Here is an 18,477-nt window from a genome sequence, read left to right on the forward strand (position 1 = left end):
TTTCATAAAACCCAACCCAACTGTGGAGGTCTGCTGCTGGATTTGGCCATGCCGCAAGTTCTGTATCTTTCAAAAAAACCCAAACACAAAAAAAAATCCACAGAACGAAACAACCTCTAACGTGCCACTAGACATAAAAATTCCAACCTACGGAAGCTAATGGGCTCAGACTGCCAGCAGCTAGGAAAATACACTAGGAACCAACAATATAAATGTACCTTCTTTGCTGCTTTGGCTTTGCTTAGGCTTTCGCTATTGGTCACTATCTCAGAGCAGATACTGACTGGTATTTGATACTCTTCGGACAGATACTCTTTGGTCATTCAGAGTTGATTTTATACTCTTCAGAAGGTTATTAAAGGCTCATGCCCATATTCTGAAGCCCTTTGCCTCATCCCGCCTTTTACTGAATGGGTTATGTTTGATACAGGAGAAATAATGAGATTAAGCAAAGGAAGAATCTCCCTTCGCAAAGGAAAGGACATTATACTAACATCTAGATCTACTGGAAATATATTTGTGGTTTCAGAGGAATGTGTGTCTAATAGTTATTTTTACTTTTGTAAAATGTATCAAAAGCATTACCTCTAAGCATGCATTTGTCCGTTGTGCAAATTGCAGAAATCAGGTTCCAAAGCATGACAGGGTTTCCACATTTTTCTTAGGCAAGTCACACATGAGCCCAATGAATTAAAAGAAAAAATTGGAAATGTAGTTTGACTATGAATGAAAGGTACAAAAATTATTTTTTTTTTTAAATCCAGTTTAAATTAAAAGTTACGGTTCACAAAATAAAGAGACTGTTTAACCACATCATAGATTAATACCTCGAGAAATGGGTATTAATCCCTTTCAGCTACCAGTTCTTTTGTAGCATGTAATGGTCCACTCAATGCAAGAAAAAAAAGCTGTAAAATGGAATATCTGACATACAACAGACTTAGAAAGAAAAAAAGGCATTTTGACTTGCAAAAGAAAATATTCTTAATTGCACATAGACCCTTTTCAATTACTTCCTTTGCATTCCTACCTCTTCTGCACACTAAAAATTCTACTGCGCTACACAGCCGCGAGCCGGCAGGGAACGTGGGAAGGGCCCAATTGTATAAGATGTTATTAAGGCAGCAAAGCTGGCTACTTAACCGAAGATACTTAAATACTCAAAATAATTACACGGATTAGCCAGTGCCTCTCAGACCGGAGAGCTGCCTACCTGTCGCGTAATAAGGTGTAGAACAATCTGGGCTAATTTTAATTTTTCAGATACTTTCTCATAGGCTCAGACCTACAGAAGTTTGGCACAAAATACTATATACTAGTTAAAGCAAATAAGATGTTATATTTTTTTCTACAAGGGAGGGTTAAAAAAAGCAACCAAAAAAACCAGACGCAACCGGAGAAAAATTAACTAAGCAATGCACTGCTCTGAGAAGACAGTCTTATCAGTACAGGTATATACAGCTACAGTTACCTTTATGTGATTCTGAGCATGCACCCTCTTCCCATTCCCCAACATGTTTTTGGGTGGGGATGTCTTTTGCTTTTCGGGGTTTAGCGCTTTTTGTTTGTTTGTTTTGGTCATTGGGTGGAGATTTTTTTGTTTGGATTTCTGGGGTTTTGCTTTATTTTTTAATGGTTGTTTTGTCCTTAAATAAAGTTCCCTGCCCTGTCTGCATAGTTTTCTGTTCTTCTTGCAGTGGCTGTGCCAGCCACGAGAAGCGAGCATTGAGCAATGAGCTGGTGAGAGAACTAAGAACACAGGCTCTTAGTAAACATCAGGAAATTATTTCCATTTTAGAAGTCAGGAAGTTTTTCACACATTTCTCTACAGCCAGATGCTGCTGAAGAAGAGAATCTGCTGTCATGCCACATAAATGTGAACAAGCTTATCAACAACCACTGGACTTAATTATACTTTATTGTTGCTGTTTTTTCAGATTTGCACTACTTCTCTCCCCAGATAAGAACAAACCACCCCAGATCTCTCTTTTGCTTTCTGTAACATGCAAGGGGCAACAAACACATTAGTTAGTCCAGAGCTACGCACACGCTGACTAGCCAGATGGCTACTGCAAAACAAGCAAGGATAACAGCCAATTTCTTCCTTTTTGCCTTGTAGGAATCACTAGTGCAAATCTTCCCTCTGCTCTGCAGCTGCTGTTCATACCGCTTGTAGTGGCACCTTCAGAACTTTCATCTGCTGACAGATTTGGTTTGAAGTACTCGAAGGTTTCGGTGGTATTGGGACAAGTTAAGAAATCGGCCAAAAAATAAACCAGCTTTGAGGTTTTTACAAACATCCCCACTAGATGAGACCCTCCCAGCAACCACCTTATTTCTTATCTCAGGAGTTTCTTGCGTTACCCATTTCAGAACTGCAACTGCAGGCAACCAAACGTCCCCTCCAACAAGCTGGTCATAGCCCATCTTCAAAACAAGTGCTTCTGCTTGTCCTGAGAGCTCACCACTGGGAAATAACAGATGCAACATACACAGAGAAACGTCAGAGATTTAGCTGTAACCGTTCTCTAAAGATTAATAAAAGTCAAAGAAAATATTCAAAGAATCTTTAAGAGGAACTACACTGAGACAGTCTTGCGCAGAAGAAAAATTAAGCTACATCACTATAACTTAAGAACTGAAGAATGAATCCACTCAGATGATCTCCATTAAGCCGCCATTAAACTACAGAATACTTGCAGGTTTTGGTTTGCTAATACACGAGTCAGTGTACTGCCCTTCATTTCTGCTTTCACCTCGAACCTGCCTTTCATTTCTGCTTTCACCTCAAACCCTGTAAGTCAGCTGCTTGACAAAATGTTAAGTTTGTTTCACAAAAGAGAGAATGCTTTCTTTTGCCCCAGAAAAAAGCCTAAGATAAGGGAAAAATATTTGAAAATTATCTTTATAAACTTCTGAAGCAAAGCTGAAATCAAAGCACAGCAGCAAGGGGAAACAAGTTGCTGCATCTGATTTTATGCACGCTCAAGACACACAAGCGATGCAGTTCGTGAACGACAAAGACCCAGAGCATGTGTGTAATACATGGTGCGAGGATGTATAAATAAAACACAACCACACCACCATATATAGCAGCCTTGCACGTTATTTAAGCGACTACACATAGACACATCAGCTTTCTAAGAGGTACACGTTTTGTTACGTAGTCCCCGGCTTCCCAACTGGCCCTGCTACTGTGGAATGGCGCTGGAAGCAACCAGGGGGTCCAGCCCCGCACCGGCCACCCGCTCTAACACGGGCAGGCACGGTTCTGGTTCCTCCTCCCACTCTAGCACCGCACCGGCGTCGGTTCGCTTCCATGCCAAGCACAGGGACTCGGCCCTCGGGGAGCCATCCTGAAGCAGCCTGGCTGGCTGCTCCCAGCGCACGCCAGCGGCAGACCGCATCACCCACCTCCCGAACCGCAGCTGCGGGACACGCTGCTCCTTCCCAGCGCTCGCGGTGACTCAACGTACCTCCCCTGAAGTGTCAGCCTGGCACCCACCCTCAGAAACACGTGGAAAGCCAAAACAAGCACTAACTACGCACAAACTAGGGAACTGCAGGTCTGCTGGATTGGTACGGGAAACAGCATTAATGACGAAGTAATTAATTTCTAGCAGAAGTTTAATTTTGTCAGTAAGAGAGAAGAAAGGCTGAGGTTAGTGTTCTGCATTTGGTATTTCTAATTCATGTAACACCGTCTTCTGTGAAATGGTTTGAAGTTGATACAGATTATTTATCTTGGGGAAATATGACCTATATACTCTGGTTGTTAACCAAATGATTTAACGGGTATTACGCTGGCATTATTTCATACAAGCCTGCAAGAGTCAGCCAGTGGTCTCACGTACGCTTGATCCTCTGTCCACACAGAATGAAAACGCTGAAGTGTCAAAAAAAAAAAAAAAAAAAGCTCCAAAACAGGAAACTGCATACAGGCATGACGTCCATCCAATCTAGTAAATCTGCATTAAGTATCAGACTAAGTTTTGGGGCTTCTTTCTTAATTTTACACTAGACACCTCCTCTACAGAACAGGGGGAAAGTCATTTGATATCATTTGTACAGACTAATAATGCTGCTACAGATAGAAATATAAAAGTGTTTCTCACATGTAAATGCTTAATAACCATAGCCAACGTAACCTCAGAACAACCAGAGATGAAGCAGAATAAAATTAGTGCTAATTAGGTTTAGGGAATCCTGAAGTTGTTCTTTCAGGAAGGCAACTACATGGCTACAAACTGGCTTTCCCAAATGGCACATGGCACCACTCCATGAGCAACCACCCCGTGGGACAGTAATTCAGAGGGCAGAGTGGAGTACTCGGGCACTACCACCACGCTCTAATTCCTGATTATCCTTTTATGTAATACCCTGCAGTGTTGCAGTTTTTTCCCTAGTTGACTCTTTATCAGTTTCCGAACTTTATTAGTGGGTTTTTAACAACTAAACAACTGCCATCTGTATTAAACGCTATGTTAAACAAGAAAATTACATAGAACAAGACAAGACTAGGGACTTAAGTGGCGTTGGTCATGAAAAAACAGGCATCTCTGTCAACTCAATGAGGGAAGAAACTCGTACAGTTCATCTACTGGTAAGGCAGAGAAACCAGTTAAGAAACATCAAGGAACAAACTTCAGTATCAGTTAAGCACTTGACTTTTGTTAGTGCCTCTCTCTACAGAAATTACTCAGCAAAACCAGATGGACATCGACTTTATCTACAGTTTTTCCAGTACAGGAAAGCTTTTGATTTAAGAATACTTTCTCAGTAGAAGTTGTTGAAGTAATTCAAGGCTAGATGAAAACCAAAAGCACAGTCAGAAGCCATACCGTATAATCTACAAATTGTATCTTCCTGTTCTGCTTTCTAGGATTCCTGTTGCCAAAAACAGTGAGGCCCTCTACTCCACTTTTAGCTACTCTTCCAGAGGAGTAAAGTGTCCAAAACTTGTTGCATCTCCACACAACACTTCCCAGTGTGACCGCCTCATGACGGGAATGGCAAATACATCTGTGCGCTAACTCCATCCTGCAACCCTTTTGCTACTGCTAGAAGCAGAGGAGCCACTGGAGATCTCTCCAGCCCTGCTGTCACCCACTGGGAGCGGCCAACGCAGAATTCATTCATTGGGTAGTCCTCTAGAAAACCCGAAGACCTATGGTACCGTAAGACAAAGCCCAAACCCCATGAACTCCAGACACTTTACTGAACTCAGAAACTTGACCACACAGAAGATGCAGAAGACATTTTAAAGGTACCTGAGAAACCACTCTTATGTGAGGGGGACACGGGTGTGTTGGAAATGCTGTTGAGAAGTTCAAGGTGTTAAAAACACTATTCACAATACACAGGTAGCCAGATACCTTACTTTATATTAAGAAATACACAATACATCTTGAGTAAAACAGTACAGGGTGGCAAGAAGCGAGAGATCAATTATCAAGAGTGAAAAAGTTAACAGCTCAAAATTTTAAAGATTACTGGGGTTCAAAAAGGCACTCAGCACAACATCCAGTGCTATTAGTGCAAACACTTTTGACATCAGACCTTTTTGGCAAGTATCAAGTACTACTACCAATTTGCAACCTACAGCATACCCTAACAACTCAAATGAATTTTAAAAGTAATGAAGTTTTCCAGTCGATAAAACTATAGTAATGTGCAGTTTAAAAGCTTCATACAGTGCTACCCGTATACAAAAGTCTCGTACACGAGCAATGTAATGCATACAGTTTTTCAAAGTTATGAAATGCACATATCCAAAAATTATTGGGGGATTATGTTTTATTGAAAGTAAGTAATAAAAACAATGAAAAAAGTTCCAATTCAATTTCTAGAATCAATTTCGGACAACTAAAAGACATTTTAAATTCACATTAGTTTTGAACCTGCAACATCAGAAAAAAAAAAAGGACAGAAAGTTCAGCTGTGTTCTATATGCATTTATATACACCCACTGAATACTGATACTGTTGCTAAAGGAACGTACTGGGTTTGCGTGGCAAGGTTTTGCTCATGGGGGAGCTATAGGGGTGGCGGCTTCTGTGAGAAGCTGCTAGAAGCTCTTTTTCCAAGATTACCTACATGCACTACACTTGGAACAAGAAAGTCTACTCTCATGAAAGATTTCATCATGAAGTATCTGGTGGTTTTAAACATTTTGAACACTTAGTATTGAATGACTGACTATAAGGGTGAGAACCTATTTTTCTCAAAAATACGCAATAAAGCATTCAAAATACTGATAGAAATTCAGCTATGGCGCAATTCTGAGCTAAGGGAACCATGAGATGGTATTTTGTGAGATTGCTACACTGTCTGGGACAACAGAAACATCCTTGGCATTTATAAAGGGGAAAGCAGCAACATTTACTATGGTCCTTGGAGCGCAGAAGAAAATTCCACAAACCTTTGATTTTTAACACCAAGAAAGCTTCCCGTGCAAGCAAACTTCACTGCCTGCATCTCAAGTGGCACACAAACAGCACAACAGGCAAACTGCTCCGTTTCTCGGCTTTAGGCAGTTTTAAATATGCTAGGCCCAGCACAGCATACACCATGAAGGTAAGAGTGAGAAACCCTGAATCTCATGGAGCATTCAACACGTGTTTAACTGAGAAATGAGAACAGATTTGACCTGCCTGCTCTGAAGATGCATTGTAACTATTTTTTTCCCCTCAAAGGATACCGGCTTCATAGCCAGGCTCCTACGCTGCTGTCATCCAGATAATATAGTGCATTTTACAGAATATGTATTAATGTATTATTGACAGAAAATTCCAGATACCATGCATTTCCAAATAAGCTATTTTTAATAATGTATCCTTGAAGTACATATTGCGCACTGAGAAAGACATTCTGGTCATAATTCTGACACTATGGCTAGTAAACAAAGATTAGACTTTTAGAAGCACAAGGAAATTAAGTGAACCCCAGCATATTCTGAATTTACTATCATTTAAGTGAGCCTTCACTAAGAAGCATGGATGCAGTTGTTTCCCCCATTACTTAGCAGGCTAATGGTCAGATTTTGGTGTTAAGACACAGGAGCTGAAGTCCGCTTGCGGTCTACCATGCCATACAACAAGCTGGACAACACCGCACAGATGGAAGACAAAGCTTCGCACCATCCATCTTCAGTGGAGATTTAGTATCACTAGCTTGTCCTCCTGCCCACTTCCAACAACGAGCACGTGGGACAGAAGGCCATAGCATTGCCCCCTCTCCCACATACCTTGCACCTACACCTGCAAGGAGATTCAGAGTTTTATTAAATGCTTCATAGGGATACAAATTCTTTTACTTTTCGCCTCACCAGCACAACCTTGTCTACATAAACACTCACCTACTCACACACAAGTACTACTGGTTAAAATTACATTATGGCTGCCCTTTAATCAACTGTTGCTGTCCAATTACCAAACTAAGATTTTTAAGCACAGTGACACTTCACATGTTCTTAAGGTAACATCATAGTTTCAAAACGCAACTGCTTGAAAATCTTATTTGTGAAAAGCTTTTGGATTAGGGGGCTAGGGGAAGCAAGCCAATTTCACTTGTTAGAAGGTATTTTATTAACAGTCCAAACAAAAATCCCTCCAAAATATTAGCTAGCACTGTAGGACCAAGGACCTCCAAACATATGGCATAAAATTTGACAAGATGGACATTTCAGCCAGCTTATTTTCATACAAATTATTTTTACTTAATTATTATTAACTAATTTTACTTAATTACATCCCAAATACTTTTTTTGTGTCAGACACCTCTACCACTTTCCAATTAATTCCAGAGTTCACAAAAGGGTTTTTTTCTTGTTGCCTTTTTTTTTTTTTTAATCACAATAGTATTTTATTGCTGGTTTTGGTCTGAACCCACAGGAGTGTTAAATGTTCTAGTGTAACCCACAGTATCTATCTGCACTTGTTCAACCTGCTTGATTTTCAGGTCAACTGAGGCAGTTTGCCTTCTGCAGCTAACAGGATGAGCCCCCAGCTGTGGTACATCCTCTCCCTTTCACAGGCTCTGTCAGAACAGTGGCAGCTCGGCTGATCTTTGTGTACTCAACCACACAGAAGACTTCTTCCCCCACGTGTCCGCTTCATCCTCTTCACGCGTGTTGGATGCCGTGAGCTGGTGCAGAAGGTAGCCTTCACCCAAATACAGCTCTCCGTCGAAGACAAGAATGCCAGTTGGAAGAGACAGGGGCTGATGTATCGACTTCACTTTCAATCACGTTGATTTAGTTTTACTACCTGCTCTTACAACAGAAATACATAGCCATATTTTCAGAACAGGCACAGTGGGAGCAGTCAGACACAACATTTACAAACACAGCATTGTAGCTACCACTGATATTTTCTGCATCTAAAATATCCAATACAGCCACACTCACACACAGATATATGATGAACAAATCTTTGTGACACAAGTATCAGTGCAGTGAAAAAAAGGATCACATTTCAGGAGCTCTATTTTAATGTGTGAAAAATAAAAGCTGCTTCCCAAAACTTTACCCATGACAAACTTAGGTCTATCGTTCAACCTCAGAAAATTAAGTACAGCAAGAACCAAGAGCTCTTTGTTCTCAAGATTATGAAAGAATTTCCCTTCTGTTCAAAGTGAAGCAATCTAAAGACAAAGAGAATCATCATTTGAACTCTGATTTAAGTTTTTGCTCCTGCCATCACTATAGTTTGAAATCTGGGCTGACATTACTATAATCTCCAGCAGGTACATGGTACCTTCAAATGCCTCATGTGCTAACCCAGTTTACGTTACTCGGATAATCTCACCGCAGAAAAACCACCAACTTGAAGCCTGGCCACCATTTCATCCACTCCCATCCCCATAATATTACTCTGGATCTTCAGAGAAGATTAAAAAAAAAACAAACCAAAACAACCAAACAAAGAAACCACACACAAAAAACAAACAAACAAAACAACTCCCCACAACAAAAACAAAAATCCACACCATTACCAAAAATTCTACTCTTATTTTCTGCTTCTATGAACAGAAAATAGTAAGGTATTAGACACCACGTTATGATCACCAGAAAATCAGGGAATTGAAACTACATTTGTTATCAAATAGCTATACAAACATGAAGTTATAAGCTAAGATTGCCACTCCTGGAGGGTATTGATAATGGTTTTGGTTAGGTCCTAGTAATTATGAAATAGAAATTTAAAATCGGAAGTCAATCAAACAATTAATGAACACTATGCAAAAAGTGCAAACAAAGTCTTGCTAAATCAATAAAGCAATTTGTTCGCAGACACAAGCCACAAAAGCTTATCTTGACATTAAGTTCTGTTTGCTCAGATAAGAAAACAAACCAGCAATCACAGCCATGCAACTTTAAAGGGGGGCGGGAGGAGATTGTCAAGTGTCCCAGTTCACTTGTAACAGCAATTCCTTACATTATCAGGACTCTCTTCTTATATATACTACTGACAGTAACCATGCTTACAAGTATAGCAGCTGACTTTGAACACGCTGACCTTGAGCAAGCAAATGACCTTAGCAGCATGTACTTCTGGCTTATTTCATTGCAACAGCGAAACAGCCTCACCATCTATAGTAGTCTAGAGTCTCTGGCCACCACCCCTGACTATTTTAAGATATCCCAATACACTTCAATGATGCACAGTTCAAAGTGATAGAATAACATCTGCTAGCATGTTGAAGTGCAAGTTGTTTACAGAGGCATTTTTAGCTTGTTCTCGTACTGCGCTTCCCTGACAGAAAACTCAATTTATTAACAGAGCTTTGCTTCCTATTTAAATATCTAAAACCTGAAATTAAAAAAAAAAACAAAACTGAAATTAAAAAAAATAAATAAAGCGAGCAAGAATTTTAGGTACTGTGAAAGGAGAAAAAACAAGACATCCCACTCCAGATAAAGATTATTTAGAAACTTCAAGTATGTGACAGCAATGGATGAACTTGAAAAAGCAGTTGCTTCCCGAGATGTCAGTTTTGCATGACTTCTCCCCTTGGTCATCCCTATTAAGATAGGTGTTTATTTGTATCCAAGTTTTTAACTGATATTTGAAACATATCTAAGTTGTATGTTGATCTGATGTTCGGAGAAGAGAATCGTCAAGTTCCTCAGGTACAACAGATGTGTTACTGAATCATAATAACCCATCCTGCCAGCAATCTTAAGCTACAAGAAGAAAACATTAAATTTAAGAAAAACACTCTAGGGAGGTACTGCCAGCCTGTGTTGTCTGGAGGCCCTGGAGTGACAAGGACTACATCTGATCAAGTTACAAAGGCCAGTGAGGGAACAAGCCTCTCCAGGAATTTATGGCCATGAGAATTTTTTCCTGATTTTGAAGAAATGTGTATAAGAAAGAGAAATAAAACCAAATCAAATAAGTTTCATAAATATGGGGGAGGAGGAAGGGGGGGGGAACTCAGCATAAGCCATTGGTGGTTTATTCTGAAACTAAGTATGCAGCTGAAAAAGTCATTAAAAAAAGCTGTCCTAGCACAACAGCCTCAGAGGACACACATAGCCCTCACTACAGCCCAGGTCATGGGCAGTAATTAAGCCACAGAACTCAACTACTTTACTCTTTTTCCCAAAACCCTTTAAAGCAGAAGAGATCGCACTGGATCAAATCACTCCTCCGAGCTGCAGCAGAAGCCACTGGGTGAGTGAGAGCAATGTCAGGACCACAGGACGCAATGATTATCACTCTTCCTACATGGGAGAGAAGGGTAAGAGGAGGAGGGGGAAAAGCTTGCTCTTGTCCAACAGGAATACATCCAACAGCGATTTTTCCATCTCTGAGCTCCACTGCAACACTAGTGACATTTGGCATTTTGTCTGGAACAACTCTGTTGATTAGCAACTATCCTTAGCTGGAAGGCTGGAGAGAGGATATCACTGTCCGATTCAGGAATGAGTTGACTCTACTGAGTGCATCTACTCACATCATTTGCTTTTCCTTATGGGCACATTGCTGAATAACTAGGATCGTATTTTATTGCTGTCACCAGCGGAGCAGAAAAACATTTCCAAGCCACAAGCGTCCCTTAATAACCAGACACCTTCCATTCTGCCAGCATCACTCACGTTGTCCATCAGCCTATCGCAGGTTCAGCTGGTGCCCCGTTTTATATGGAGATCAATTATATTGCTTCCCGTTTGTTTCATTCTCCTTTGACTATGCTAAACAGCAGTTTGCATACAGACCACTGGATGCCAAGAGGAGTATCCTTCCATCAGGACACAGAGCACTTGTTCTCAAAACATATTTTCAGTGAAATTTCTAGCTGTACTCTAACAGCAGTACAAGCTGACACAGTATGATGAAGCAGGTGTTTTCTTGCGAGACAGGAGGCAAAAGACAGGAAACGTAACCTGGGGCAGCTACATAGGCAACTGGAGCAGCGACTATTCAACCGCCTCCGGAGGCTGCACATAAGGAGCACACAACGAAGTAACACACTCACTCCTACATCTGCAATGAAGTCCATGATATTAGGAGGAATTTATGAATGGTAAATTTTGTAAGGTTTACTGAAGTCTCATTTTCAAAATTCTGTCCTTTTAGGAAGGCAACCAACCACAAATTAAATCAACGTGAAGGCGATTCCCCTTGAAAAACAATTAAGCAGTAACTCTTCCCAGCCAACAGCAAACCCTAGAAATCACGAAGCTCTGCAAACACAAACACTGCTATAGCTCACCGTTAGTGATCTATGCTTGATGTGCAACGCCAACAGAGCGATGCTTTTTGAGTTCAGTTGGCGTTACAGCCAAGCAGCTGGGGAAAAGAAAAGTATCAGAGAAGGAAGAGGCTTCACCATTACCAAACGCTGCCACATAGATTGTACCATTAGATGGAACTGTGCATCCTTTAAATACAGTTTTACCCATTCTGAACAATGGCTGAATGGTACAGATGATGGCGATGTGCAGAAGGCATCACTAACTGTCATTTGGGTATTAGCCAACAAGTAAAACAGAACTCCTTAACCACTAATGTTGCACGCAGCTATTGCAAAATGGGGAAATTATACACAGGTTTCAACTGAGGTTTCTCTGGGGAAAAAAAAAAAATCCTGGAGGGAGTATCAGAAAAAAGGTCTGCTGCAAAACCAGGCCTAAAGAGTGATCTCTGAACGCAAAACACCGAGAAGGCATTGCCTCTCAAGGCAACAGAAAGGAAAGAAACTGCTCCCTGAAGCAGGTGGGCAGCACTACCTTGACCATTTCAGATCACGCAACTCTTCTTGGAGATTACTGCTCCTTGGAGCCTGCCCCTCTTCTCACACCACTTCCCTAAATACATATAACCTCAGGAGAGAGGCAAAGCCAAAGAAAATGGACTTCCAGAGGGAAACACCATATCCTGGGAAAACTTCCTGCCTTGCCAGAAGCGCGCAAGACACCAGGGTTAGAAATAAAAGAAATGCATTTATTCTCCTCCTCCGCAGACTGCGCCGTGTGATAAGGGGAAAAGAAGCTTTTGATTTTGGATGCAACACTCCCCTTTTCCTGATTTGGGGCAAAGTTGATCAAAAGGACATTGATATACTTACACCATTTCCATCTATGACAAAAGCTTGATCACCTACGCTGTATGTAAGGGTTTCTTTTTTTTCCAAAATGTATACACTGCCTAGTTATTTACCTACTTAGATCACTCATAGAAGGCCAACAGTCTTAACGGGTGAGGCCAGCAGCAAAAAAAAGGCTTCAAATACCACATCCCTCTAGCCCACAGCTATTAAAATCCAGACCAGTATAAAAACAGCATGTAAGAACAGATGCTGTCTTTTAGGGAAAGAGTATGCAGAATAATATTTCATCCTTAAAACAAAAAATAATAATCTGTGTCCTAAGACAGTGTACTGTGGTTAGTATTTATTCATATCCATACTCTAATTTCAGCCAAGAGTTTCCAAAAGGGAATGAAGTGTCAAAGTATTTTTATACTTGTTTTAACCATTTTCTTGCTTTCTCTTTGCGTAATAAAGCTGAAGCAGAAACAGGAAAACACCAAATCATTACCATTCCACGCAGCTTGTCTCCGTTCTTCTGCTGGTCTATACTCTTTCAAAATTCAGTTAGTCTCACTTTTTTTACGATCTTTCCTCATACAGAAGTACTGTAATGTCTGCAGTAGTCATCATTATGTCACCTCTTCTTCTGCTACAGATGAAGTAAGTCAGCCCATTATTTATTCACCTGGCTGTATTACGTTCCCTGCCTTAAGCCTTAATCCTCTTATTACTTATTGTTCCAATTCATTAGTCGCTTCCTCCTACAGATGTAAAGCACAGATTCTACCATTCAAAATAAACACCGTAACATTAGACTTTGGTGTTCTCCATTCTCACGATCATTAGCTCATGACAATCCCACAAACAAGATAAAAAAGCAGTGAGGAGATCTGGGAAATAAAAACCCAAACCCTTTCTCTTTATTCACTTTCGCAAACCTTCTTTGTGGGTTTTTCTTGAGCATTCAACATACACCTCTACAGACACCGGCGGGCACACGCATAGAGAAAGTGCAAATCCTGTTGTTGAAAATGACCATGGCATAAGTTCACAGTGCTGCCAGAAATAACCATTTCTCCCTTCTCCCCAGGCCACCTCCCGCCCTCCTCGCGCTGGCAGAGGCACTGGTGCGGATGCGGGGTGACCAAAATGAGGGACAGGGCTGGAGTTAGTGTCACCCCTGGAGCAGGAGAGCACTGGCACCGCGGGGCTGAGAAGCAGCATCCCAGCACTGTGCGGATGCAGCCCTGCTTCCTCTCAACCTATGTCGTCATTTAAGGGCATTTCATTCCATCCTTTTCTAGGATCTCTTATCCTAAAATAGTCATTTTAAAACAAAATATTTCCTCTTAATAACTTTCCTTTAAATTCTTGGACCTGGCTGAGTGCTTTTGCACATCAGAAGCAGCCAGGTTCACGTCACATTTACCTAGGAAATAGCGAATAAATGTCAAAGTAGTGCATTGTGCCTGTCACTTGGTGAAGCAAAGTCTCATGAACTGTCAGCTCTGACCATGCAAGGATCCCCACTGGTAAGAGTTACAGGTAAAACTCATGACAATACACATACAGCTTAGCACAGAAACGATTTTCAAAGATTGTACACAAGAATACAGATGGGATCACACTAATAAAAGAAATGCTGTAGAGAACAAGCATTTTTTTTTTAAATTTCCAATTTGAACTCTAATTGGATTAATCTAGCTTGAAGCATCAAATAAAAATCCAAACTAATGTTTCCTTGCTAAATAACCTAAACAAACACATAGCACCACTGAGCTTAAGGGGGGGGGGGGAGATTTCAACATCCCAACTGCTGCTCAGTTTTTTTAAAGGGTTTATTTCAACATGTCATAGTCAAACAAGTCAAACCTGCACTATCACTCCCACTCTTTTTTAATACAAAAAAAATTTAAGTACAGTTATATTTTATGAAGTAGCTCCTTATTTGATTGACAAGAAACACAATCTCTTGCAAAATAAATTCCATCTCGATACAATACATTCTCAGAAGGCCCTTCTCATTCCTCTTTACAGCTTTTCTCTTCAAATTTCCCTGGCATCATCTACTTTGAGACCTTTTGGATCAAATCCCTATTTTCTGATATTATTTACAGTAGTCAGATGCTTCCAAAGCAATAAAAAGAAAGTTTGAGAAACTGCATGCCAAGCTACACAAAGTTAATTTGAATCACACAACTGGTAAAGAGCTATGCATCCACAATGAAATTCAGCATGCTAGAAACATTTTCAGAAGTAAACTTTTTGCTTAAAATAATTTTGAAGTATAGTATCTGTTTTTTTACAAAATTAAGTCAGTTCCAACATTATCTCAACCAATATTTAACTTAAATATAACACCAAAACTATTCAAGTAGATAGACCCTAACTTTTTTCTTTTTGTATGTTCTTTTTACTTTAAAAAAAACCCAAAACACCATACCACCACCCTGACTTAAACGCTATTTTATAGAAGGATTATAAAACTATACAAGAACATGATCTTCTACTGAAGAGCCTGAATATTTACAAAGCACTTAAGTGCCACTTAGTAACTAGGGCATTTTAGGTGCACATGTTATATGAGTCTATATGAATATCATTCAACATTGAATCAAGACAAGCATATACACCCATGAGTTTTATTCTTGCACATCCACAACGAACCCCACTTACATTTCAGTGCATGTAATGCGATACAAGTACCCAAAATGCACGCAAGTTGCCAAGGACTTGCACAGCATACAGACCTGCTCAACCTAGTAAGCAAGTCAAAATTCAATATAAAGTATAGGTTCAAAAGAACATCAACCCAAGTAACACAAAACTACAGCTAAAATTTGTATGCAAGCAATTGAATAAGCACAACACCACTAATGAGCCATCTGAAACTAGTTAGTCGAGAATGAAGTACTACAACAGGACCACGCAGCCTGGCTGTCTACAGCCTCTCCCCCTTTGTCAGTTCTTGGGGAAGGAGGAAGGAGAAATGGCAATAGCTTGCAATAATTTGTAGTTGCTTCAATAAATAGAAAGCCAAAGTACATAAGGAATTATTATCAGACCATGCATCTTGAGCATCTGCTGAATTATGAATTTGTACAGAACAGCTGACATCAAGACAGTTGCACTTGTCTAGAACCTCACAGAATTCATGACACCTTTTCAAGACTTGCATGTTTTTGTCCTGAGGTGCCTGAAAATACTGTATCTTGAGTGGTGTACAGCTCTTGCACCAAAATGCACTCTTAAGTTACTTAATTTCTTATTTCCTCTCATGCACATTTTCGTATAATGCGGGTATGCATGAATCCATATGGTTTCCCAATTTAGTCTTCTGTTGACGAACTTTGTGTAGTTTTTAAACCCTTAGCTGCAGTTTGTAATTAAGTAATGGGGAAATGCAGGTGGACTACAATATTTTATATGAACACTACATGAAATGTTCTTGCTTACAAACTACGGTCAAATAATAGTTAAGATTCTTCTGGAATGAACTCCAATTACTAATTTCATCAAGCCTAGAACTGCACTGCACAAACTTTCACTTCCAACATGAATAGCTGTAAAATATTTGAAGTTTTCTTCAAATTACTCATTGCCTTAGCTTTTTACTGAATTTGCGGAGGCAGGCAACACCCAGGACATACTACTGCCAATGATGCAGAGCAGAACTGAAGAAAGTCTTCAATCAAGGCAAGTTCAGCTTATAAAGAAAACAAAGGATTTTTGTTTCTCGTTTTCTAAAGATTTCTAAAGATTCTAAATACTAATAGCTTTTACATATCACACAGATAGGACAACTACATGAAAAAAGGATTAAAAAACAAAATCAGAAACATATCTCCATTTTTAAGGCCAATGTAGAATGCAATCACATACCAAAATCACTTTAAATGCCTGCCTGGTATCACCTTAAATATTAAAAGGTTCTATCACTCACTCACTCCAGAAGTTCACTTAAGTCCACAGCTGCTGAAGGCACTCAATCAGCACTGAGTTTACAAAAACTAGGCAAAATATTTACAAGTGCTGGAGGAAAACAGAGGCATTTACATCATCTTTGGCAACAGTATATAAAAATGTGGCACTTCTAGTACGCTGTCCAGCTGCTTACAGAAAAAACAACATCATGTTAGGAAGGCAGGAAAGGCCTCCTGATTAAGCAAGTGAAAGCTAATTTTTTTTTCTGTTTTCCTTTTAAAAAGTCTCATCAGAGGTCTCAAAATAACAGTAAGTGATGACTTCAGAGTGCAACACAAAACATACTTCTAGAAAAAAATAACACTATAAAAACATTCAAAGCAAATATTCACATTTGAAATAGTAACCAACCACTCAATCTTAGCACAGCCTTCATTCTTAGATGGTCCTTATGTTTTCCAAATTATTCTTATTAGTTATCTGGAAGAGTAATTACTTGAGCCATTAACTTTAATAAACGCTAAAACCTTGTTCCATTGAAGGCTAAAAACAAAGTAAAAGACACCTACCTGTAATACCGAGATTGTAAATAGGTTGAACAAATAGTCTTTGATACATGGCTGGCAGACCCAAAATCTATTACTTTAACCCGGTAAGGCTGCCGAACAGGATCCACCAACATAATGTTCTCTGGTTTGAGGTCAGCATGGATTAAACCCAGACTTTTTAGTTTTTTCAGTGCAGTGGCCACCTGTTGCAGAATAGGCCGTATTACTTTCAGTTGCAGAGGGCTGAATTTGTTTTGTTTCAGGAAGTCGTATAAATTCTGTTCCAACATCTCAAAAACCAGACAAGTATGGTTACGATGCTGAAAGCATTCATAGGCTCTCACAAAGTTAAATTCATCAGCATTTTCAGTACTTAGTCTCGCTAGTATGCTCACTTCTATTTGTCCTTGGCGTGCATACGAAGGATGATTCTTCAAGATTTTGATTGCCACAATCTCATTTGTCCCCCTTTTCCAGCACTTCACTACTTGTCCAAAGGTCCCTCGGCCAAGGAAATCAAGAACCTCATAAGTGTTTTTCACAGAGCACAATACCTCATGCTGTACTAACTGGTAATCTCCATCTCCGCTTGTACCGCTTTGTTTTGAAGTTGCAGCCGTTGTCACAACCGTCACTGGGTTTCCCACATTGGTTTGCAACATTGCAGGCAGGATGGACAGTTCATCAACAATCTGCATCGTGCTGTTTTGATTATCTAGCTCTTCGCTCTTACGCTTCAATCCACATCGCTGGGGTCCTTCCAGGATATCTGATCGGCTTCCTTGAGTCCCAATCCGAGGTGCCTCTAACTGAGCTTGCTGCGCCCGCGCTGCTAACGCTTTTGTAGCACCTGCAATATTTTTTAAAGCAACAGCATTTGACTGCAACAAAAAGTTCTGTCCTCGAGGTCTATCAAATGGGTTTTTAGTCTGAAAGTACGTACTAACCCTGTGGGGAGAAATTCCAAAGTTTTTACCATTCACATAGATTTGCGGGTAGGTTCTTTCGTGGTACACGCAACTGCTTGGTTCTAGTTTGAGTTTCTTCACACTACAAAAGGCACTTGACTGGGTTTGATAAACATATGGTGGATAGACCAAGACTTGTGAGGCCATACCTAAGGAGGGAAAGAAAAAGAAACAGCAAGTGAGAAACCTGCATTCACATTTCCAAGCTTTGCAGCAGCTTCCTCTTCTAAAAAAAACAGAACACAGTATATTTTCCAAACGAGCTAGCCTAAAGTTATTTCATATTTAGCTTCTTATGGCCAATAGCAAGGCCATCATGCCTTACCACCAGCGCACACTCTGCAGCACACAAGGACTGTGGCAGCAGCAGGAAGTCTTTTTGCTGGTTGCACAGGGCAGGACTGAGATGGTCTGCAGGAGGCCATTACTAGTAATTTTTCAAGTGGGGGAACTACCTTTGTGCTATTTAAATGAAAGCTGAGGTTTTAAAACGCCCA

At 40.2% G+C, this 18,477-nt stretch overlaps 1 protein-coding gene across 2 annotated transcripts in view; it reads right to left on the minus strand.

The window, feature by feature from the left end:
• Positions 1-18,127, minus strand: part of HIPK3 (homeodomain interacting protein kinase 3) — a gene marked incomplete at both ends in the record, with an annotated part of 56,862 nt that extends 38,735 nt beyond the window's left edge. For both annotated transcript variants that reach the window (XM_082001049.1, XM_082001048.1), the window contains one exon: positions 17,034-18,127. In XM_082001049.1, coding sequence (XP_081857175.1) covers positions 17,034-18,127 — 1,094 coding nt within the window. The remainder of the gene's footprint in view (positions 1-17,033) is intronic.
• Positions 18,128-18,477: the final 350 nt, after the last annotated feature.

Source organism: Phaethon aethereus (assembly GCF_964289735.1).
Source record: "Phaethon aethereus genome assembly, chromosome: 5".
In the NCBI taxonomy this organism is placed as follows: Eukaryota; Metazoa; Chordata; class Aves; order Phaethontiformes; family Phaethontidae; genus Phaethon; species Phaethon aethereus.